This window comes from Trachemys scripta, chromosome 11, assembly GCF_013100865.1.
Source record: "Trachemys scripta elegans isolate TJP31775 chromosome 11, CAS_Tse_1.0, whole genome shotgun sequence".
NCBI classification, from domain to species: Eukaryota; Metazoa; Chordata; order Testudines; family Emydidae; genus Trachemys; species Trachemys scripta.
In genome coordinates this window covers 57993034-58017850 of record NC_048308.1, presented here as the reverse complement: position 1 = coordinate 58017850, position 24817 = coordinate 57993034, and the positions used below count along the sequence as shown (strand labels likewise).

The following is a 24817-nucleotide window of genomic DNA, read 5'->3' as shown; positions in this document are numbered from 1 at the left end:
GGGGGTAGCCGTGTTAGTCTGTATCTACAAAAACAACAAAGAGTCTGGTGGCACCTTAAAGACTAACAGATTTATTTGGGCATAAGCTTTCGTGAGTAAAAACCTCACTTCTTCGGATGCATCCGAAGAAGTGAGGTTTTTACTCACGAAAGCTTATGCCCAAATAAATCTGTTAGTCTTTAAGGTGCCACCAGACTCTTTGTTGTTTTTGTAGATACAGACTAACACGGCTACCCCCTGATAATTAAAAATACAGTTATCCAGTGGGCTGTAATAACCTGGTTTTTCCAGCTGATGATTTTTGCATAGTTTTGAGACAATTATATATTTGGTTTGTCAGAAATCGTCTGCTGGATTATAACAAACTGACCATAAACCTATCCAAGATTTGCTCCCAGACCCGGGAATTCTGAAAGTGAAATGAGAGGATAAGACCAGATTCCCTTCCTACATGGCATGGAGGAAGATTTCTCCCTTCTAAATATCCATTCTTGACCATTTGCTTTGTTTGGTTAAAAATCTTCCTTAGCATGGGCCCCATCCTGTGGCAACACCCCAGCATAAGATTAGATGAGGCACTGTGGTGCTCAAGGGATGGGCTTTTGGAAGAGAAAAAAACTGAAGTTCTGACTGCCAGTGGTCATTAAAATCATACGGTGCCCTGCCCAAATTTAACATTCCCAGAACAACTGCACCGTGCCCACTTACATTTCTCCAGCGGTTTAAACTGGATCTGGTATCTACTTCCTCCCCCAAACTATTGTGTAGTATTGCTGTGCAGTATAGAACCCCAAGGTGCCATTTCTAGTCACTTTTCAGAGCAGAACCACACTTTAGAGCAGCCACAATCTGTATCCATTGCACTTCCCAACAGCTTTCCTACTTCTACATCCTCAAATTCTGCATAAGTGAGCTACAGTCATTTGGTCTCTTAGAAGTTCTTTCCTATCAAGTTAAAGTTTAAGAAAACAGACATACCAAAAGCCACACAAAATCATTGGCATGGCTACTGCTAATTGGGGACAACTGAATGTCCACCTTGTCTGTCAAAAAACAGCTTTTCTTCTCTGGATCATGTAGCACAGACAATCCTGTTTATAAGAGCACAAGCCACTGCCATGGAAATAAATATTTTGCATGCAAGCAGATAAAGCTTTGTTCGTTCACAGTAGGATAAATACGTAAGTTCCTCCAGTCTGAAAGTCCCCTTCAGTGTAGAACTTTGGCTTTAGAGCTTGTTTGCCCTGGCATGTTAGAAAAGAAATTTCTCCTCTCCCAACTCCAGTAAAATGTAATGAAATATCTAGAGGTGGCTTTTGTACAGCAACCAAATTATTCATATTCACAGTGGTATCCACCCTTGCCTTCAAGATCTCCTTAAGTTTCTCTTATCTCACTGAGCTATTGTTTAGCTGTTTGCGCATCATACATTGGAAGAACCTCAATTTCTCTTGTTATTTTCATTTCATCAACCCTTAATCATCTGGTGCCAAGATACAGGATCTGAATTAGTTTTTGGCAGGAACCCTGAACTAACACCAGGGAGTTCATTTCCCACCTCATCCTCTTCTATTTTATATATCCAATATAAATCCCTTCCTCCCCCAACATCATTTACCTTGTGAATCCGAAATCAGCACGCTTATTGCCTGCTGGGACATTTACACATACCTTGCTGCTTTCAGATGTTCTCATTCACAGGCCCATAAAAGTCAGAGATGGGGACTGAAGCAGGATCTTGTCCCTTGAGAAGCATTCTTGTTTCAAATTTAAAGTATTTTCTTCTGGCCAGATACACTTTCACTATGAATACAGGTTTCCCCCCCAAAAACAGCTAATGCTATATTTTGTAGTTTCAAGATTATTCTTTTGTATCAACACAAGATATAAAGGATAGATCAAACACTGGAGGTCTCGTTAATGCAGTAATTGTACCATTTAAAGTTTAGACATCTGTTACTGCACATGAATATTAACATGTTCAAAACAAAATGTTAATGGAATAGACTCCATATATATGTAGTACAACATATTGTTGTGATTCACAGCAATTCTTCAACAGGATTGAGCACATTATAGCACGAAAACTATGGATACATGACAAAACCACTTCTGTGGCAATAGTTGTCTTATACACTTAATGAGATACCAGTAACTTTCGGTGAAGAATTGTAAAAGTTTTATACAATTTGATCAAGGACACTTCTGTTACCAATCCCACAAAATCCAACCTCAGCCTCTTTTCCTCCACTGACTACAATCCAAAGTATAAATGCATTACTCCTTATAAGCAGTTCACACATCTCAAACTCCAGATTCCCCACTTGTTCCCAAAGCCTCCAAGCAAGAAACAGGGGAATAAGGGCATGATTATGACAAGTTTTGTATGTGAAAGGAACTATTAGGTCAGTGGTTCTCAGACTTTTGTACTGGGGACCCCTTTCAAACAGCAAGTCTCGGACTGCGACCCCCCCTTATACATTAAAAACACTTTTTTAGTATTTTACACTATTATAAATGCTGGAGGCGAAGCAGGATTTTGGGGTGGAGGCTGACACTCCGCAACCCCTCACATAATAACCCTGTGACCCCCTGAGGGGTCACAACCCCTAGTTTGAGAACCCCTGTATTAGGTGCTTAAGGGCTGAAAGAATGATGAATCAAGACTTCCCTTTCCCTTAGTAAAGTGGGAGGAAAACTCCCTAGCTAAACAGAATGGTTACTCATTTCCTGGGAGTTTGGTTTGTGGGGTTTATTTCACAGGCAGAAAGCTCGCTTTATGAATAGTACAGGGATTGCACTTAACATTTATACTATTCTGAAAGATTCTACCGGTTTGAGATACATTTCCTATACTTAAAATGGGGAACACCATTGGAAGCAGAAATCTCTCAAAACAGAGGACACAGACCACTGTGTCTACTGAACGCTGACTGTACGACTTTGCTGTGTGACCATTCACAGTTTAATTTTCAGCACTCAACTGCTTTCTCCTCCCTGCCCCAAGAAGCTGAGACAGTGCATCCAAGACTGCTATCTGAAGCATCCTGATGTCTGATGAGCTGCTTAGCCTAAAACCTGAGTACACCTGATGGCAGATGAAGGGCTGTCCCGAACTTATTGGATAACAGCCATCACCTGAGGCCTAGTGAGGTTACTGGGCCCCGCTGTGCTGGTAAGGGTACATTTCTGGCCATTAAAGCTTGAGGGGGGAGAGACAGCACAACAATATAATTCATTTCACCAGTGGGGGTGGGGCAGGAGAAGAGTACTGGCTGCATTATATTTCCTCATCAATCAGGTAATATATGGATAAGTTTGAGGTTGGAATCCTGCGTTTTCTGTGGGGTCTTATATTTATAACAATATTTGGTACTCCTTTATCAGCTAAATGGCAGACATTCCCAATTTTTTGCCCCTTGGGGCACTCCCCAACTCGCCATATCAGATACACCTTTACGGTCATTTCAGAGCTTATTTTGGCTGGTTAAGTGGGCTAAAACATAGGCCCATGACCATCTCATCTACATCCTCAACCCACAAGGAATTTGCACTATTGATTTTTTTCTCAGATCTCCTCTTTCCAAAGAGCACCAAACTTCCTTTACTAACAAACTGGAGCCACCTTTTACATATGTGTCTGTTCAAAACTAGGTAGGCTTCAAAACTCAATCTTCCCCACCCTGGTCATTCAGAGCCAGAAGAGTCTCCAACTCTCCTACCTTGCCCCTCGGACTCCATTCACAGACTGAGGGTACCGTTTAAAGGTTGTTGCAACTCTGTAAAAACTTGCCCAACAAAACCATGCTGTGGGAAGAGGGGGTTAGGGATCCCCCAAAAGATCCTTGATCAGATCAGAATGAAACTCCACGATGGCATCTGAGAATAAGCGCTGGAGGGCTCGTCTGGGTGCTGCCATTGTGGAGCAAAAGGAACCTGCCTTGGGCTTCTGCAAAAGCTAATGGGTGGGAGGAGGGAAGAATCAGAAATTCCTTCACAATGGAAATGGTTTACAAACCAGCAGTTCCCCCTTTACCCTGCTCCATACGGGAATGTGCATAATCCTGACATTGCCATTCAGAAGAGATTTGGAAGAGTCACTCTGAAGGCTGATGAATAGTTGTCTTGTTGCCATCTTAGGCTTACCCATTTGACTTCTTTAGCCTTTGTCTGTCTAGTCCTACCTACATGGCTCCTTTCATCTGAGGATATCAGTGCTTCATCCAGGAAGCACTCACCTTCTCAAATATTTAACTTCTTGGTGCCCAAATCTTCCAAAATAAAATGACTAAAATGGCTTCATGGGGAGTCATGTTCATTATGGTTCTGACTTCCATATCAAAATGTGCTCAATTCATACGTAAGAGGTTTTTCCTCCCCTAAGAGTTGGCACTGCAAATTCGCCCTGGGACATGAAAGTTATTTACGTGTATCCATCGCAAAACAATTCAGTGAGTGCCCCCAGTTAAACCCGGGCCACCAGGCTGAAAACAATGGGGTGGCCCAACTGGAACCGAGGGCAGATACTCGCCCTGCGACCGGAATGCAGTTAATTCTGCTGAGGCAGAACAGAATCTAGTTCACTTTCCCACAGTACTGAAGAGCCACAACAGCGAACGGGAGTAATCAGAAAAAAGCAGTCTTTGCTCCACGAGTAAGCAGATATAATGCACAGCAGTTTTTGTCCATTAGCTGCACTTCAACATCAGCCCGCCCACCAGCTTTGAACTTTATGTCCAACTCTAACTAGCAACTATGTCCCACTTCTTTAAAACCCTGCATTAGTAACACAAACAGTTGCAGTCTCCTTTATTCTTCATTGGATTAAAGACCAGTGACGTTTTCCTGAGGTCCAGGTGACAAGGCTACCAGAACTTTAGTGAAGATTGCTCTCTACAAGTGTATTTGGATTAGGAAATACCATAACAGCCAAAAAGTGAGAAGTCTCACACGTGGAAAGTTCTCCTCAGGAAATACTTGAGACTCACTGTTCCTTATGAACACTGTAACAGGGCAGTAAGCGTCACACAACAGAAAATGCCTCGCAGTATAAGCAGTGTCAGCAAGCAACAGAAACAGAGTGAATGCTGAGTGCCCTCAATACTACTCAAGGTACAAAAGCAAAAAGCAAATGTTAGTGAAGCAATGAATCTAATCAACAAGGGTAAAGACTTACCAAAGTGACCCGTACTGGTCCTAGCCTGAAGAAAACATGCCACCTATTCTCACAGAAAGAAGTGCAATGGAGAGATTTAACCTTCCAGAAAAAGCTGATCAGTCCATGTCAGGTGCACCAAGGTCAATAATCAGCATCCCCATTCCAGAACACTCCACTGCGACAGTAATGCTTTGTATCAATAGCTATTTTCCTGCCCTCCCTCATGGAAATAAGCCTCCTTGACAGGAATAAGCTGAAGCAAACAAAAGAGTCTGTGGACATCAATAGAACGATGTCAATCAGACCCATGGAAAGGTCACTAGGTGTAGCAATTCATGCAAATATCCTGCAAGTCAAATATTTTGTCTGACAAGTTGTCTCAGCCTGTTGGTGAAGTCTGTGTGTTTCGTGAACCACACTTATGGCAACTAGGTAGGAAAAGAGACAGCAGTTTTGCAGTTTGCTGGGACTGGCAGAGGTTGCTTCTTCACAATCTTCATTTTTTCCCCAGCTACTGTACTGAATTTATTTTTCTTGCATGCATTAATTTTTTCTCTTGGTGCAGTGTGAATAGGGTTGCCAGGTGTCTGGTTTTTGACCAGAACGCCCAGTCAAAAAGGGACCCTGGGGGCTCCGGTGAGCACCGCTGACCGGGACGTTAAAAGTCTGGTCAGCAGCATAGCGTGACAAGGCAGGCTCCCTGCCTGCTGTGGCTCTGCGTGGCTCCCAGAAGCAGCGGCATATCCCCCACTGGCTTCAACGCATAGGGGCAGCCAGAGATCTCAGCGCGCTGCCGTCAGCCACAAGCGCCAGATCTGCAGCTCCCATTGTCCAGGAACTGTGGCCAATGGAAACTGCGGGGTCGGTGCCTGCAGACAGCAGTGTGCGGAGCCGCCTGGCCACGCCTCTGCGTAGGAGTCGGGGATGGGAGGGGGACATGCTGGTGCTTCCAGGAGCTGCTTGAGGTAAGTGTCGCCCGCAGCCTGCACCCCTGACCCCCTCCCGTGTCCCAACCCCCTGATCCCCCTCCCGCCCTCTGAACCCCTCAGTCTCAGCCTGGAGCACCCTCCTGCACCCCAAACCCCTCATCCCAGCCCCACCCCAGAGCCTGCAACCCCAGCCATAGCCCACACACACACACACACACACACACACACACCAACCGCCTGCCCCAGACTGGTAAAAATGAGTGAGTGAGTGACGATGGGGACAGAGGGAGGGGGGATGGAGTGAGCGGGGAGCAAGGCCTCGGAGAAGGGGCAGGGCACAAGGCAAGGGTGTTCGGTTTTGTGTGAGTAGAAAGTTGGCAACCCTAAGTGTGAATGTTGTTGAAGTGTAACATTCGCTACCACAGTTGGGAAGTCTTGCTGTGCTACATTTTATCTCTCTTTCTTATTGGGCACACTGCTCTGCTTCACAACTGGAACCAGGATTTCTTGCAGAAAAGTTTTCAAAGGCAGTAATACAGGAATTTTCACTCTATATCAGGGGTCGGCAACCTTTCAGAAGTGGTATGCCGAATCTTAATTTATTCACTCTAATTTAAGGTTTCACGTGCCAGTCATACATTTTAACATTTTTAGAAGGTCTCTTTCTCTAAGTCTATAATATATAACTAAACTATTGTTGTATATAAAGAAAATAAGGTTTTTAAAATGTTTAAGAAGCTTCATTTAAAATTAAATTAAAATGCAGAGCCCCCTGGACCAGTAGCCAGGACCTGGGCAGTGTGAGTGCCACTGAAAATCAGCTTGCGTGCCACCTTCAACACATGTGCCACAGGTTGCCTACCCCTGTTCTATATTAACCATATTTTTAGCCTGTGAAAGAAATTTAGTATAACTAATTCCCAAAAAAGATACCCAGTCAAGATGGAATTTAAGCTTCTCTCACACACACACACACACCTTTTGTTCTGAGATTCTTAAAACTATTTTTGTGAGAAGCTCTAACTTCATCGCTTTCAAGAGGCCTTCAAAATTTGGCAAGGATAAAACACTAGGGGCAGGGAAGTGCCTTTTCTTTGTTCCATGAATTCCTATTTAAGTTTGGCAGAGAGATAAGCTTTTGAAAGTCACCATTACCTTTCTGATGTGTGTCATCAGCATGCCAAAATCACTTAACATGGACATTGTAATGTAAGGCAAGGTCAGTGCTGTCACCACAGCAGTGCCACACACTGCACTAGGAACCGTGGTAACAGATGTCTTCCGGAAAGTGTAGGAGAGGAAAGAGCTAAGCTTTTCCACACTTAGCTGAATCCCCAAGACAAAACCAACAAGTACAATGTGCACAGACTTCTAAAATCTGCCCTTGTCTCTGGAGGTCTGGTCAGCCAACATCAACGTCCATGGTGCAACAGCCACAAGCTATCCAACACTTACTAACCACCGACCATCTAACAACCCTTAAGGGAGATGTAGATAAAAATCTCCACAAACCCCTGCAGCCATCAAGAGAAAGTTCCTACACACACAGCTAACCACAGAATGGAATGAACTGGGGTGGTTGGCACCAGACAGCCCTTTTATAACCTCATGTCTGAACATTTGCTGTTGAGAGAGAAGCACTGCTTTCTAAAGGTTCACGAAATCCAGTAGCCCTCAGGAGAATGGGGGGTTGCATACTGCTTGAGGGAAAATACAGAAGCTACCTCAAGGAAGAAGGTGACCTGACAAAGCCAGCATAGCTTGAAAGGTCTTGATCTGGACAGACGTCTAAGTCTGGGTATAAGGCTAATGCCAGCTATGTGGCACAAGGAGCTTGCCTGGTACTTGCCTTCCAAAGTCTCACTTCTCAAACATACTTTGCTTAAACCTGAAACTTTTCCTAAACACGATTCTGTCAAAGTAACATGCAAAATTTCAGACAGGTTTCTCTTTTTAAGGGATCAAGGAGAGGTTAAAACTGGAGTTATAATAGAAAGGCAGTTGCAGCCTTAACTATAGCATTATTACTGTGACTCAAACACAAACACATAAAGGGGCAGGAACGAGGAAGAAAAGCTATTTAAGCTAAAGGCCTACGTTGGTAACAAAAACAAATGAGTATAATTGGCCATGAATAAATTCAGGCTGGAAATTAGAAGATTTCTAACTATGAGAAGTGACTGTCTGGAAAACCTTCCAATGGGAGCAGTGGGGATGGGCAACCTAAAACTAGTTTTAAGAATGAGCATGATAAATTTATGAACAGGATAATACGATGGTTTGCCCATGAAAGCAGGGGACTGGACTTAATGACCCAGGAAGTCCATTCCCTGTTCTATGTTCCTGATAACCTTGCAGAATGTACTTTACAGGCACCATCTCAGTAAAATGGGAAGAGGGGAGAAATCAGCTGGGATACCACACAGTAGCATACTCTTAATATGCAGTATTGTGTTAGCAAAGCAATGTGCAAGAAACCTGTCATACACAGCAACAACTGATACTACTAGACACATGGTGGCATCCTAGAGAATTCATCTGAATAAAAAAAACCATTGTGATTCAACTGAAGGGAATCAGTTCTCCAGCCAGACCAAATCTCTACAATCAGAAATTACATGGACTAACAGGAAGGTGACAAAGTGACTTCTTTAGGAATTGCAGATTAATGATATAAAAGCTTGATTATCCAAAGCAAACAACAGACCTATTGAAAGATTCTCATTTAACACATGTAAATTCTGAAGTTAGGGTTTTTAGCAAAAGACTGTAGAATTGACGACACCACCATCTCTCTCTCTCTCTCTCTCTCTCTCTCTTTGAACCTACCCTTTTCTAAATAGGTCCTTGGTGCCCATGGAGGGTCCTCTTCAGCATAAGGATCACTGTACTCCACCACAGCTGCCTCCTCCTCTTCATAATCTTCTGGGGGTGGAGGTGGAGGTGGGGACTCATCAAAGACTGGCTCATCTACAGGTGGAGGAGGAGGGGGAGTATCTGAAACTAAAAAGAAGCAGCAAGATCAACAAGAAACACCCTCTAGAACTACAGTTGCAGATTAAAAGTAGTGGTCTCTCTTCAAGAGCTTCCTAACTAGTTTCATGGGGACCTAACGCTAGAACTTAGGAACAGAAATACACTAAGACACTAAGTTGGGGAGGAGAAAGGATTAGATTCTCTTGACAAATATTTTTCATCTTGTTTGGTTTTTTCCTGTTTTATTTGAAATTCACCAAACAAAGCAAAGTATTAAAAAGCAGAATTCTGGCTACGTACACCTGAGGTTTTTCCACGCATGAAACGAAGGCCAGACCCAATGCCCAATCATAGCAGAAGGACGAAGTAAACTTACTATTTTCTTGAACTCTGGCCACAAATCCCATCAGTGGTAACTGTGGAGTTACCTGTAGGATGGAAGGAGGAGGAGGAGCAAGGGATACTGCAGCAAAGGAGTAAAAAAGACAAATAAATTAGAAATAAAACAACGCGACAAACAGGAAAGTAGGCATATCCATCATTCAGGCACTACAGCAATCTACTAAAGGAGGTGTGACAAAAAGGATGACATCCAAAAGAGGGAGTTTTAAGAAGAACTTTAAGAAATATAAATATCACTTGCAGCAAGTTTTAGTTCTCTCTATTTGAAAATTCCCATGCCAGCTCCTTTTCATAACACCAAAAACTCAGTTTAAGAACTTGTTTCATCTAACTACCATGAAGATACTTTCTTCTCTTAAACTCTATTTTTATTGGAGTTCAATATAAAACTTTATGAACAGCTCTAACAAGAGAGTTTTTTCCTTTTTGGTCAACAACAGACTATTGATTTGCTGACAGTGTTCAGGTAACACTGGTCTGAGGATACTGGAGTGAGAACGTGGGTGAAGTAATATCTTCCACTGGACCACGTTCTCTTGGTGAAAGACAAGCTTTCAAGCTTAGAGAGCTGAAGATCTCTATGTAAGCTTGAAAACTTGTCTCTTTCACCAACAGAAGTTGGTCCAATAAAAGACATTACTTCACCCACTGTCTCTGTAATGCAGTGATCCCCAAACTGTGGGCCGCACCCCACCTAGATGGGTATGGAGGAACGATGGGGGGGAGTGGGAGGGACTGCCACCCAGCCACACACTGCCCCCAGGTCTCTCCCCCACCAAGCCCAGCTCTGCCCTCATTCCCTCTCCGCGCCCAGGCCAGCTCCGCCTCTAGCCCCAGCTCCTACCCCATCCCCCATTCTGCCCCCAGCTTCACCTTCAGCCCAAGCTCCTCTGTGGAACCAACTGTGCGGGGGGAGGGGGGGAGAGAGGGAGAACACGGACAGACTTTTTGAAGATACTTTTTTGAAACAGCTCCTAAAGAATTGTATCCATAAATCTTTGACCAGAAGGGATTTATCTAGATACCCCCCAAACAACCTCAGGAAACAAGCAATTCACTTGTGTTCGGTGTGAATAAGAAAAAGATAACCCTTGAGAAACTGCACACATTTGGAAGATGAAGGAACCTTCAGTACTTCTCTTATAAACTTATTTTCAGGGGTCTAGATCCTCACTTTAAAATTCCCTCAAGAGAATTAACTGTAGAGGAAATATAAATTTGAGGGGGGAGGAGGGATGAACAATTTAAATAGTTTTGTTTAAAGGCAGAGGAAAAATATATTTAATTATTTAAGATCATTTCTCCATCACCCTCCTTAACTTCCTTTAAAAAGTACAGAGTTCTCATTAAAATAAAGGGCTAAAAATCGGAGTGTATGGATGATCTGTGCAAAAGTGTGGTGTTTTAAAAGCAGGATGGTATTAAGAGAATTTTTCTTTTTTCTTTTTTTTTTTGTAAAGAAACTTGGCATTATTCTTTAGGGTAGAATGTCTACACTTTTTATTTTTATTTTGCAACTGATATTTAAAATGGGTTAGTTAATATTTTGAAAGAGTTGCTATGGATTGTCAGTCAGTATCTTTTAGTGGAGATGTCAAATAGAGGTCTTGGCTATTTGTGTCATTAGAGATCCTGTTGTACTTCATAAGATTAGTCTTGACAGATAATTTTTATCTCTGTGATCGGCAACTCTTTAATGATACCTTAGGGACAAGTTATCATGACTTGATCACATTTATAATGTCCAAACAGAATAAAGTCGAAATCAGGAACGTATATACTTGGTTCTTTAAATGAGCCAGAAAGCTGAAAACAATCATGAGCCAAATCAGCCAGGAGGAAGAATTTAATCAGAAAAAAAAATGTGAATACTAATTGGGAGACATTTAAGAACACTTTAGTAGATGCCCAAAAAGCCACAATCAAGGAAGACTACCATACTGGTTAAGGGAAGAAGTGAAGGCAGCTATAAAAATAGAGAGAGAGAACAACAGAAGAAAGGGGAAGTTGATAGTAACAAATACAAATCAGAAGCTAGCAGTTGTAGAAATTTGATAAGGGAAGCAAAGGGACACAAGGAGAAATCTGTGGCCAATAAGGAGTAAGTTTTTAAAGTATATTAGGAACAAAAGGTATCCTAACAATGGTATTGGTCCACTACCACATAAAAATGATAGCATCATCAATAATATTTCGGAAAAGGCAGCCAAATATTCAATAAATATTTCTTCTCGTTATTTGAAAAAAACGGATGATGTAGTCTCATCATATGATAACACTTTTCATTCCACTAATATCTCAGAAGGATGTTAAACAGCAAATACTAAAGTTACATATTTTTAAATCAGCACATCCAGATAACTTGCATCCAAGAGTTTTAAGAGAGCAGGCCAAGGAGCTTGCTGAACCATTAAAAGTTGATTTTCAATAGGACTTGGAACACTGGGATAGTTGCAGAAGACTGGAAGAAAGCTTATGTTATTCCAGTGTTTTAAAAGGGTAAATGGGATGACCTAGGTAATTATAGGCCTGTCAGTCTGATATCGATTCCAGGAAAGATAATGGAGTTGCAGATAAGGGACTCAACTAATAAAGACTTAAAGGAAAGCAATCACTTAATGCCAAACACCCATGAGTTTATGAAAAATAGAGCCTACCAAACTAACCATTTTTTTAATGAAATGACAAGTTTGATTGATAAAGATAATAGTGTTGATGTAATACACGTAGCCTTTGGTAAGATGCTTGACTTGGCACCCATGACTATTTTTATTAAAACCTAGAATGAATATAAAATTAACGGGGCACACATTAAATGGATTAAAAGCTTGGCTAACTGATATGTCTCAAAATGTAACTGTAAATGGGCAATAATCACTGAGCAGACCTGTTTCTAGTGGGGTCCTACAAGGATCTGTTTTAGACCCTCCACTACTTATTTTTTTAAATCAGTGACCTGGAAGAAAACATAAAATCATCACTGATAAAGTTTGCAGATGACCCGCAAACGGGGGAGGGAGGAGTTAAAATATTGAAGAGGACAGGTCATTAATACAGAGCAATCTGGATTGCGTGGTAAACTGGATGCAAGCAAACAATATGCATATTAATACAGTTAAATGTAAATGTACACATCTAGGAACAAAGTAGGCCATACTTACAGGATGGGGGACTCTCTCCTAGGAAGAAATAACTCTGAAAAAGATTTGGGGGTCAAAGTGGATAATCAGCTGAAACATAAGTCCCAGTACGATGCTGTAACCAAAAGGGCTAATGTGATCCTGGGATGCATAAACAGGGGAATCACGAGTAGGAGTAGAGAGATTAATTTGCTATGTATCTGGAGCTGGTGCGACCACTGCTGGAATACTGTGCCTTGTTCTGGTGACCACAATTCAAGAAGAATCTTGCAGTGGGTTCAGAGATGACTCATGAGAATGATTAACAGATTAGGAAACCTGCCTTATAGTGACAGACTCAAGGAGCTCATCTCATCTAAGAGGTGACTTGATTAGAGTAAATAATGGGGAACAAATATTTAATAGCGGACTCTTCAATCTAGCAGAGAAAGGTACATGATCTAATGGCTTGAAGCTAGACAAATTCAGACTGAAAAGAAGGTGTATATTTTTGACAGTGAGGGTAATTAACCATTGGAACAATTTACCCAAGGTCACAATTTAAAAAATGGTTAGTGATGGAGGATCCATCAAGATTAGGTGTTTTTCTAAAAGATATGCTCCAGGAATTATTGTGGGGAAGTTCTTTGGCCTGTGTTATACAGGATATCAGACTAGATAATCACGGTGATAGATGTGGCAATTTCCTGCAATATCCGGGACAAACCTTACTGAATTCAATTAAGATTAATTCAATGAAGTTTAAGTATTTTAGGAATTTGTTGTATTAAAAATGCAAAGTGTATGTATTCTTGTGGGATTCTCTAGGGGGAGATGTGACCAGTGTAAACCTTGGGAAGTGTTATGTGCTTCAAAGGACTATTTTAAACAATGCACCAGATAAATGAAGTTAAGTGCAGTTCCCACCACCTCTGGTTATGCAAAGATCCAACCTTCTGAAACTTCATCCTGAGGAGGGGACCACTGTCTGGCTGATTACCTATTCAGGGTCTCTGCAGATCAAAGACCCAAACTGTATAAAGAAGTGAATCAGAGATACATGAGGGGGAGGGAGAGGAAAGAGGGCTTGTTCTGAGCTAACAGCTCTTTTGAACTTCTACTCACAGAAAAAATCCCTTCAATCCCTTCCTGGTGTGTGAAGAACTCATCAACAGCCAGAGTCCTCCTTGAGTTGGGGTGTTCTCTGGTAGGCTTATCAGCAGGCATATAGATTGTTCTGAGGAGCCTGGCATCTAGAGTGGGTGCCCTCACTGGACACAGAGGGGGAATACAGGTGCAATTTCCCTGAACTGTGACAATCACACTGATCCTGTCTGACCTTGGAATCTATGAAAAGACTAGGGATGTTAATACCAGCGTTCCGTACATACTCTAACTCAGGTAATTTTGTTCTGAATTCCCCCCTGTAGTTGCATTTGGGCACGGTATACTTCACTAAATATAACTGTTGGGCAATATTACTGAGTATTACTAAGCATTGGTGTCGCACCCAGAAGCAGTTGCATTTCAGTGATGAGTGAAATGATTGTAATGTAGGTGCCATCTTTTACTCAGTTCTCCTTCTTTCCCACAAGGAAAGTGTGTCATAAAATCCTCTTTATCCTCAGTCAGTAATTTGCAATTAGTAGTAGTTCTTCAGAACCCACTTTTAGACATATTTATAAAAGACAAAAGACATGCTTACATCCCCACAGCCTTCCAAAAACAGCCTCACCACTGCAGCATAAAAGTTAAATAGCCTTAGTACTGCTATCCAAAAAGAAAAAAAAAAAAAAAACATTCATGCCGAAAGCATATAAAATACATCTGAGGGAAAATGCATCAATATCCCCTGCACAAAATCCACACAATATGGGGAAAAAAAAAAAAAAAAACAGTACTGATAATCTCCAAAGGCCTTTCCTTCACCTCCCCACCCCAAGAATCCTCTCCTCCCCCTCCCCCCTCCACTGGTCTCCCCAAACTTTAAGATCTGTTCTTTCCCCCACCCTACAGTAGGTCTAAGAAGCAGCCATGGTCCCTCATCCTGCCAATGCTTCCTCCTTCTGCAAAGGGAGACCACAGCCCCCACTTCTAACTTTGCGAGTCCAAAGGCTCCCCTTCCCTTCCTGGGAGTCCAGATACACAGATCCTGCCTTAATACCCCTCTGAATACAACTAAGATTCCACATTCTGCCTGGACACACATTGATTTAGAAAACATCTTCTGCTGCAGCTCCTTATTTATGCTGTGCCAAGTGTCCCTGTCACAGAAGTATTTTCTTTGTGATTTACAGTTCAAGTAAATAATCCTTTTAATCATTACTTTCTTCTCGGGTAAACAGACTGAATTATGGTTACATAATTTATTTACAGAATATCTGGCATCTTTTACAATACAATAGTGGTAACTTCCAAAGGACAGTTAATTAAAAACAGAAATACAGAACAGTGGTCAAGAACACTCTGGATATACTGAAAATCCTCTTTACTTCAGAAGGCATTTCTTTTTAGTTGTATCTGACACTATTTCCTTTACCTTCTCCCTATATCTTTTTTCACTCTTCAATCAACATGCATATAAATGTACATTACAAATACTATACCTCAAGCAGAGAGTATAATTTAGTCATGCATCTTCACTCCCCCACCCACCACTACCACCTCGTCCTCCTGGATTCAAATCAATGTCTCTTTGAGGCTAGCTAGCAATTAGAGATAAAATGATATGTTTGAGTTTGATCAAATCCTCTAGGCCAGAGGAATCTGAGCATAATTTCAAGTTAAGTGTACAATTTAAAACTGCAGAACTGTAGAATAGCATCACTGCACCACTTGCACATATCTAGCTTAAATATAAGAAATTTGAAAATCAATAATCTTCAAACATTCCTATTGAATCTCTCTGCATCTTCTGTATAAAGGAAAATCTGTTCTAAAGCTAAAAATCTTCCCTTCTCTAATTAGAAATGTGGGCAAGAGGTCTGGTTATATGAACGGCCAGCACTTTCCTACTCAGATTCAGAACATGTCACTTCTTGTTAAGCCTCAAAATTGAGGCAGATAAGAATTCAACCTTCTACTTTTAGAGAAGGGTCACCAGTTAGACTAACACTAGCATAATATGAAACTTGATTCCTGTGGCAGAGCTCCTCCTATCTACCATATCTAGCACCAATGGCATCCTGACCCTAGATGCCTGATAAAACACACTCTGAGAGGAAGGCCAGCCTCCTAGACTGACCATTATTCAGGAGAGAAACATACAAGTCTCCAGGGTGAAGTAATGGGGAACCAGGATTCGAATAGTTCATGAAAGACCAAACACTCAATCCACACCAGGATTGGTTGGAACAACAGGGGTACTGCAGATCAAGAATGAGATCCACTGGATGAGCCGTGTAATGGGGATTGTGTGTAGTGCCTCCCCACACTGTCCTGTCGAGTCAGACACTTATTTTACAAACAATTAAAATTAAATCAATTAAAAATAAACTATTCTAGGCTGTTTGCATTAATGGGAACTGAACACATTATATGTGGACAATAGCCCTACCAGGGCTACCAATACTGTTTTAGAAATCACCTAAAGAAGCACACAAAATCTACTGTGGAAACAGTGCAGTCTCAAACAGACTTCACAGCTTTGAAGTTATGAACACGTTGGTGTTTTGGATTGGATATACTGAAGTAACCCACTTACCTGGGTTTTGGCTATAAAAAGGCCCTCCATTCATCTGGTTCTGAAGGCTCGTTTGCGAAGTGATGGAAGGAGGGCGCCTGTATGGCAAAGAGCCCCCTATTGTTGGGGGTGTATGCCGGGAGGCAGGTCTGTTCATGCTGTAGAACTGAACAGGGTGACCTGGGTTAGAAAGAAAGATGCGTTAGCAGAGAGAAAAGATTGAAGTCTGGCTTTTTTATGCCTACATTCAAGATTTATTCCAAGGATTGAATTTGGGGAGGGGGGGAAGAGGGAGAACAGTAAGTCTGCATTTTAAGAGCATTTTGTTCAGTTGCCAGATCAGCTGAACTCTGAATGTCGGAGAATACTGACACAAGGAAAAATAACTCTTGCTCAACTGCTATACTTAGCACCACCAGCAAAAGCAAATACAAAAATGAGGAACTTTAGCTTTAAAATGTTAGAATTGGAGAACACTGTTTCCAGTTAGTAATATTATATGATGCCTCACAATAAATGTATATTCATGAATGGAGGTTTTTTTCAAATTGAACTAGAATTTCATTCACAAATCAGACAGAGATTCTTCATTTCATTGTTAGCTAGCCAAGTGTCCAAATCACTCACAAGGTACCTGCTAATTCAACTGGAAGTCATCTCTAGGGACCACAAAGATGTTATATTCTATGACTAAAGACCACAGGCATCTGAGGTGTGTCACAGCCACAGCTCTCAGGAAATGTGTGGAGGATCATTTTGGGGGAATGAAAAAGAACAAACAGCTTGGGCAGAGGAAAGGGAATCTAGCACAATGTTCCAATGTATTAGAAAAAGTTTAATTAACTCACCCTTCAATACCACCTCTTTATTCCAACCAATGTTACCATTGCAACACACACAATTTCTATATCAAACTGATTCAGGCATCTAGTAAATAATGTGTGCTTACCTTAAACTACACCACAGAAATCACGAATAGTAATTCAACTTGAATCTCATTGTCATCACACTTGAACCAGTCATAAACCATGATGTTAAGCTACCATGTGTTTACATCTAATTAAAGCTCCAAAGCACACTATTGACACTAAGATAAACTAGACAGTTTTCAGTTTGCATGGTTCCCCCTCCACAACATTATAGGTGAATCCCATGGTTGTAAAAAAACCCAAAGATTTCCCCTCCTCCCCACCCCCGCAAAAAAAACCCTGAACCCCGTGAATTTCTGTCCTTCTCTCATTTTTTGAATCTGTCACTCTGATTGATTAAACCTTTGCTTAAAGCTTTTTTTAATGTATTAGAAACATTAGGGTGCAATTTCAGTCTGAGAATGAAAGCTTTAAGCTAACAGGGAAGTGATGAGATCACAAAGTTTCATGTTATGCCTATTAGGAAAGAGTAAGAAGGTTACAGAACTGTCCAGAAGCCTAGGGGAGGAGGAGAATGGGTGGAGTCACTGGTCGGTGGAGAGGGATGCTGCTAGTAGGTAGAGTCAGTGAAGACAGGAGGCCTGAATTTTATCCATTAAGAATCTGCATTCCTGTCTGGCCGGCTTGAAATATGAGAGACTTGTTCAGAAAGATTTGGAGAGCCTGGATTGATGTCTGGTCCCTCTCAGTCCCAAAAGAGACTGGATTGGCCAAAATATCGTAACACGTTATTTACTTTTTCAACACTAACTCTGTTATCTATATCCATGGGAAAATACAAAAGATGTAAAGTAGACGAGTAGACTGAGAATTATCGGATTCTTGTTTTACTTACAGAATTATAACAATGTACTTGTTGTATTTAAGGAATAAATATGCTCAAAGTCAATCACACAGAATAGGTTTTGTTTCATAAAATTAGTGGCTTTTCTATTGGCCTTTTTATCCCTAGAAGGGTAAAAACAATGAGTTTCTTCAGGCTGGGGAAAATCACAACCCAGTAAAACAAAACTATTATCCTCATGCATCCTATTTCAGGGAAGTCATCGGAGCACTAGGCTCATACAAGGAGAAAGTAGGCACCTCTTATTTTATTTCTTAACAAAGGGAAGATAGTAAATTATTTTTTTTAAATCAGATCATCTGCATTTTTATTAAAGGACTTGAGTTTTTCACTTCTATTTAATTCTGATTGTTTTATAGAAAATCCACAAGTAGTGCAGTTTAAGACCTAGAGACCTGTAATATTTTTCATACACCAAAACCTGAAAATCAATCCAACTTCTGTCTGATCAATCTCATCTTCTAACTGCACAAATACTTCAGAGATTATGATGATTTGTTGCCACTGAGATTCATCACAGCTCAGGTGCCTCTACAGTTATTATAAGAATTCTTATATTTGAGATTAGAAAATAGTGATACATGTTTAATTTTACACTTTTACTGAACACTACTTAAAGAATATTTTCTGGCACGTTACAAAATTTCTAAATAAGCCTGAATGTAGACCAAAGTTATTAAACATCTGAACTAATACAGCTCTGTGATCAGAAGCAGAACCCATTACAATCAGCTACTGCAAATACATGTAAGCCATTTTTGATATATAAAACAGATCTTTACATAACCATACTACATCCAAATCAATCAAACAAAAGGCAATACATACTAGTCTTACATTATATTTAGTAAATAACACATGTTGAAACTTCAGCAATTAAAGAAATGAAAATGCAGAGAGGTTTTAGAAATGTTAAGAAAGCAAGCTTGAGTACATGCAATATATATCACCTACTGAACAATGTCTTTTGGCAGAAAACAACTCAATTTGTGTATTAAAACTTCCATTTCACTAGTAGTGAATCAAAAATGTATGCCTCTTTTGCAACGACTAATGGAAAGGAGAGATATTGGCTCAAGACACCTCATGGTTCTACCCTACCAAATTCACGATCCATTTTGGTCAATTTCATGGTCATAGGATTTTAAAAATCATAAATTTCATGATTTCAGCTATTTAAATCAAAAATGTCATGGTGTTGTAATTGTAGGGATCCTGACCCAAAACAGAGTTGTGGAGTGGGGTGGGAGGGGGTTTGCAAGGTTATTGTAGGGGGGGTTGTGGTACTGCTACCCTTGCTGCTGCTGGAGAGCGGCAGCTGCTGGCCAGGATCCCAGCTCTGAAGGCAGAGCCACCACCAGTAGCAGTGCAGAAGGATGGCCTGGTATGGTATTGCCACCTTACTTCTGCACTGCTGCTGGCGGGGCACTGCCTTCAGAGCTGGGCGCCTGGCAAACAGCTGCTACTCTCCGGCCACACAGCTCTGAAGGCAGTGCAGAAGTAAGGGTGGCAATACTGTGACCCCCTAAAATAACCTTGCGACTCCCTCTTGGGTCAGGACCCCCAATTTGAGAAACGCTGGTCTTCCCTGTGAAATCTGTATAGTTATAGGGTAAAAGCACACAAAAAAACAGATTTCAGGAGTGGGAGACCAGATTTCAGGTCCGTGATGCATTTTTCATGGCCACGAATTTGGTAGGGCCCTATTCATGGGAGTCAGGTCACACAAAACCATACACATCACCCACTTCATTAGAGGCACCATTTTGAATCCAACATTTGAAGAAAAACCAATTACTAGATGTCAATTACTAGATGTCAAAAGAATTGCTGCCTTTATCCTACATACGCTTCTCTGAGAGCTTACATTATCCATACTGCTGCAAGCATACAATATAGCGGTTGTTTACAGGACTAATATTCTGAATCTCCTGGAAGAACAGGTGTTTTCCGACAAAACTCATATCCAACAAAACCAAACCAGAAAAAGCCATAAAGATCAACGACTCCTAAGGATCTCTGAAAAGCCTCAGATGGTGTTCACATCTTGGTTCACCTGTCTATGAAATGGAGCAGAGACTCACCTGCTGAGGGAGTGGAAGAAACAGCAGGGGGAGTTGGAGAGGTGAAGCCATCAGCAAGAGGCTGGGCTCCTGCAGCAGCAGCATCTGGGGCAGCGGAGGGGGCAGGAGCAGGAGCAAGGGGGGAAGGAGCAGGTGCAGAGGTAGCAGGAAGGGGAGAAGTGCCAGCTGAGCCAGCGGGGGCTATGTGAAAAGAGGAGGAAGAGGTAAAGTTAATAAGGAGATCAGGTTAGCAAGGATTAGAAAAGCCTTCTGACAATTCAGTGTTAGATATTCAGTAAACATTAAATGTTCTAGCACAAAAAGAGGGGATGAGAAAAAAAATGAAGCTTATGTTAAAGGAACATTCCAATATATGCAGCAAATAAGGGTACCTGGATCAAGAAAGTCTGCTATCAATTACAGATGTAGAAACTAATGTCTGTACTTCTCAATGAAAGTCATTACTTTAAGAAAGACTGCTTTCCCCCCTTTGTTAGTTACTCTCCAATCGGTAGCACAGAACTCTGCAGCTTTTGTACAAAATTAAACATATAGCAAAGGGAAACCATCAGTTTCCCATAGCAATTTTTGGCCCAGAAAAATAATTTTTCAGAACACAATTTATGCTAAATAATTTTTTCCTTCATTTTGAAGACTAAGGAAAGAAGCACACAGAAAATCCTCAACCCTACATGAGCAAAAGAAGGGCGAGTACAAATACTATTTTCTGTGAACCAAAAGTGTTTGTTTGACAGACTGCCTTTTCCATGATAATCTGCTCTGCTTTCATGTGTATACTGAAGATTTACTTTACTGTGTCCTTGCCTTCAAAAAAAAAAAAAAAAAAAAAAAATCTAAGCTTCTAATAAACTTCTAGATGCCTACATGAACAGAAAGCAAATGAAAGACTATTTATCTGGCTAAAAGGATGGAGAGACACTGTTTTCTTGGAACAATGCTGTGTCCTGTCTAGTCACATCTAGTCAAAGAGCTCCTGTCTCAGCTGGCTTAAATGAATCAACAGTTTTGATTAACCAATTGACATAAAAGGCAAACAGACAGGCAAATATCTGCATAACAAACATTTCCACACTCATGGGATATCAGTGTACCCACATTTTAATTCTTAGCACCAAAACAATGTTAAAGTTCGTATGGTTCTGGAAAAGTTGGCTTGAAAAATTCTCTTAGAGATTCAGAATCTTGCAAACACAACAGTAAATAAACTCCAACATTAGGACTTGGACAGAAAGAGAGGAAGGTGAGATTCCTATTTACCTGGATAGACGCTAGGAGGAGATGGAGTGGGGACAGCAATAGGTACACCCACACTTCCACTTCCACTGTTCTCTCGACTGCTGCTCCGACTACTTGGGTGGCTCCCTCCACTACTCCCACTGCTGCTAAAGAAACCAAAGCCACCAAAACATTAATAATCCGATCCATAGAGAAAATACATAAAAAACATGTAGCGGAAACTTGCTACTTCACACTAATGACTGGCAGAAACAAAGAACTGAAGTTCATATAACAAAAAACATTTTTCACAAAAGCATTTAGTTTGGATCAAGAATGATCATTCCTTTGGCACTAGTAATCTAACAAGTATATATAGCATTTTGAAAAGCTAATTAACTTGACATCATTGCAATACTATAAATCATTGCTGAGTGGAGAGAGACAGCCCATCTTTGTACAGGTTATATAAAGGATGTAGATTAGCAAGATTCTACTATATATGCTTCTACATTAAGTATTGTTGGGAGTAGAAGGGTTAAATCTATCAACATTTCCTTAACTCAGTAAAGTCAAGTTTTCTCATGTTTAGAATGGATATGGTATAAAGCTATTTGCCAGCCTCCTTAAATGTTTTTAAAGAAGAATTTAACATTTCAAGAGAGACAATTTGAGCTCTCATGTGGCATCTTATACCTCTGACAATTCCTAGGACTGATGAAGTTTTCTAGTGGTCAGTGAGAGGGGAACAGTATCTTCTGTTATACATCATAACTGTGGTCCATCTCTGGATTCAAAGCTAGTGGTTTCCTCATTTATATGTTATGATTACTTCATTTTTACAGATCTGTTTAGCACTGTTCATCCTAAAGTCTCAAGATCTTTTATTTTTCAAAAAAAAACTTTGATTACGAAGCACAAGCAATTTGTAGTCCTCCAATAAGCATACCTCATAATTCGCACACACAAAATAATCTCCCCAAATCTTTGCAACATCACTCTATTTAATCTTTACAAAGTTCCATATTACTATGACTGTTTCTACTACACAATTTTACTAGTACGTTATGAAGTACTATGTCTTACAAAATTAAAGTGTAATTGTGGGTAAAAGTGAAGTAAATGTTATGATGGAATATTCTTGTTTTAATCGTGTCCATGTGTCATGCACAATGGGTTTCCCAGTCAATAGTGTATTAGTGAGGTTCTATTGTAGGGTCTGGGTTTGATTTTAATCACAGCAGTGCATCTTGTATAGATTACTGTATTAGGCCAAACGCATTCTGTGCAGGAGTAGACTGAATACCTGTATGTGCGATTCCTCTGATTCACAGAAGCTGTTCTAACAGGGCTCTGTTGCGAGGGAGCCATATTACGTGTTGGGCTAGGTACATAGTCATTTGGTACCACTGGAGGACGCACAGGCTCCAGTGTGCGATAGGGAGAGTGACGCCTGGACAAAAAAAGCAATATGCACAGAAGCAAATTTAGTCAGAATATAGCGCAGCCACAGATCTTTTACCAGTGTAAAATTATAGTTACGTGTAGCAAAATTTAAGGGACTCAAAAAAATTGTTTTTCCACACGTATGCAATATCCAATTTATGACCAGGGAGTGGAGGATGGGATTTCTGCTCTCCATTTCCCAAACCCTTTTCCTATGCAGGAATTTTCTGTTTTGCTTATTTTATTGATCTGAATCGAGCAGTTGAGGAGTCAGTTTGCCTCTCACTACTAAATCAGAGTAGTTTGCATACATGTAAATATTTTATTTTGAATTTAACACAATAAGCTCTGTTTCAGGACCAGCCATTACATGAACATAAGAACGGCCATACTGGGTCAGACCAATGTCCATCTAGCCCAGTATTCTGTCTTCCGACAGTGGCCAATGCCAGGTGCCCCAGAGGGAATGAACAGAACAGGTAATCATCAAGTGATCCATCCCCAGTCGCCCATTCTCAGCTTCTGGCAAACAGAGGCCCAACTCTGCCCATCCTGGCTAATGGCCATTGATGGACCTATCCTCCATGAATTTATCTAGTTCTTTTTTGAACCCTGTTATAGTCTTGGCCTTCACAACACCCTCTGGCAAGGAGTTCCACAGGTTGACTATGCACTGTGTGAAAAAATACTTCCTTTTGTTTATTTTAAACCTGCTGCCTATTAATTTCATTTGGTGGCCCCTAGTTCTTGTGTTATGAGAAGTAATAAAGAACACTTCTTTATTTACTTTCTCCACACCAATCATGATTTTATAGACCTCAAGCATATCCCCTCTAAGTCTCTTTTCCAAGCTGAGAAGTCCCAGTCTTATTAATCTCTCCTCATATAGCAGCCATTCCATACCCCTAATCATTTTTGTTGCCCTTTTCTGAACCTTTTCCAAGTCCAATATATTTTTTTTGAGATGGGGTGACCACATCTGCATGCAGTATTCACGATGTGGGCATACCATGGATTTATATAGAGGCAATATGATATTTTCTGTTTTATTATCGATCCCTTTCTTAATGATGCCCAACATTCTGTTCACTTTTTTGATTGCTGCTCACATTGAGTGGATGTTTTCAGAGAACTATCCACGATGACTCCAAGATCCCTTTTTTGAGTGGTAACTGCCAATTCAGACCCCCACATTTTATATGTATAGTTGGGATTATGTTTTCCAATGTGCATTACTTTGCATTTATCAACATTGAATTTTATCTGCCATTTTGTTGCCCAGTCACCCAGTTTTGAGAGATCCTTTTGTAGCTCTTTGCAGTCTGCCTGGGACTTAACTATCTTGAGTAGTTTTGTATCATCTGCAAATTTTGCCACCTCACTGTTTACCCATTTTTCCAAATCATTTTTGAATATGTTAAATAGGACTGGTCCCAGTACAGACCCCTGGGGGGACACCACTATTTACCTCTCTCCATTTATTCCAACCTTTATTTCCTATCTCTTAACCAGTTATCAATCCATGAGAGAACCTTCCCTCTTATCCCACAACTGCTTACTTTGCTTAAGAGCCTTTGGTGAGGGACCTTGTCAAAGGCTTTCAGAAAATCTAAATACACTATATCCACTGGATCCACCTTGTCCACATGCTTGTTGACTCCCTCAAAGAATTCTAGTAGATTGGTGAGGCATGATTTCCCTTTACTAAAACCATGTTGACTATTCCCCAACAGATTATGTTCATCTATGTGTCTGACAATTTTGTTCTTTGCTATAGTTTCAACCAGTTTGCCCGGTACTGAAGCCAGGCTTACTGGCCTGTAATTGCTAGGGTCTCCTCTGGAGCTCTTTTTAAAAATTGGCGTCACATTAGCTATCCTCCAGTCATTTGGTACAGAAGCTGATTTAAATGATAGGTTACAGACGACAGTTAGTAGTCCTGCAATTTCACCTTTAAGTTCCTTCAGAACTCTTGGGTGAATACCATCTGGTCCTGGTGACTTATTACTGTTTAGTTTATCAATTTGTTCCAA

General features: G+C 40.8%; 1 protein-coding gene across 11 annotated transcripts in view; it reads right to left on the bottom strand.

Moving 5' to 3' along the window:
* The window catches only part of ABI2 (abl interactor 2), a 99413-nt gene that overhangs the window by 5659 nt on the left and 68937 nt on the right, over window positions 1-24817 (bottom strand). For 2 of the 11 annotated variants that reach the window (XM_034785148.1, XM_034785150.1), the window contains 6 exons: window positions 22645-22791; window positions 21381-21505; window positions 20124-20303; window positions 16288-16446; window positions 9440-9526; window positions 8917-9090 (listed from right to left, as the gene is read on the bottom strand). In XM_034785148.1, the coding sequence (XP_034641039.1) occupies window positions 8917-9090; window positions 9440-9526; window positions 16288-16446; window positions 20124-20303; window positions 21381-21505; window positions 22645-22791 (872 nt within the window). The remainder of the gene's footprint in view (window positions 1-8916; window positions 9091-9439; window positions 9527-16287; window positions 16447-20123; window positions 20304-21380; window positions 21506-22644; window positions 22792-24817) is intronic. The other 9 variants (XM_034785152.1, XM_034785153.1, XM_034785155.1 and 6 more) reach the window with 5 other exon arrangements.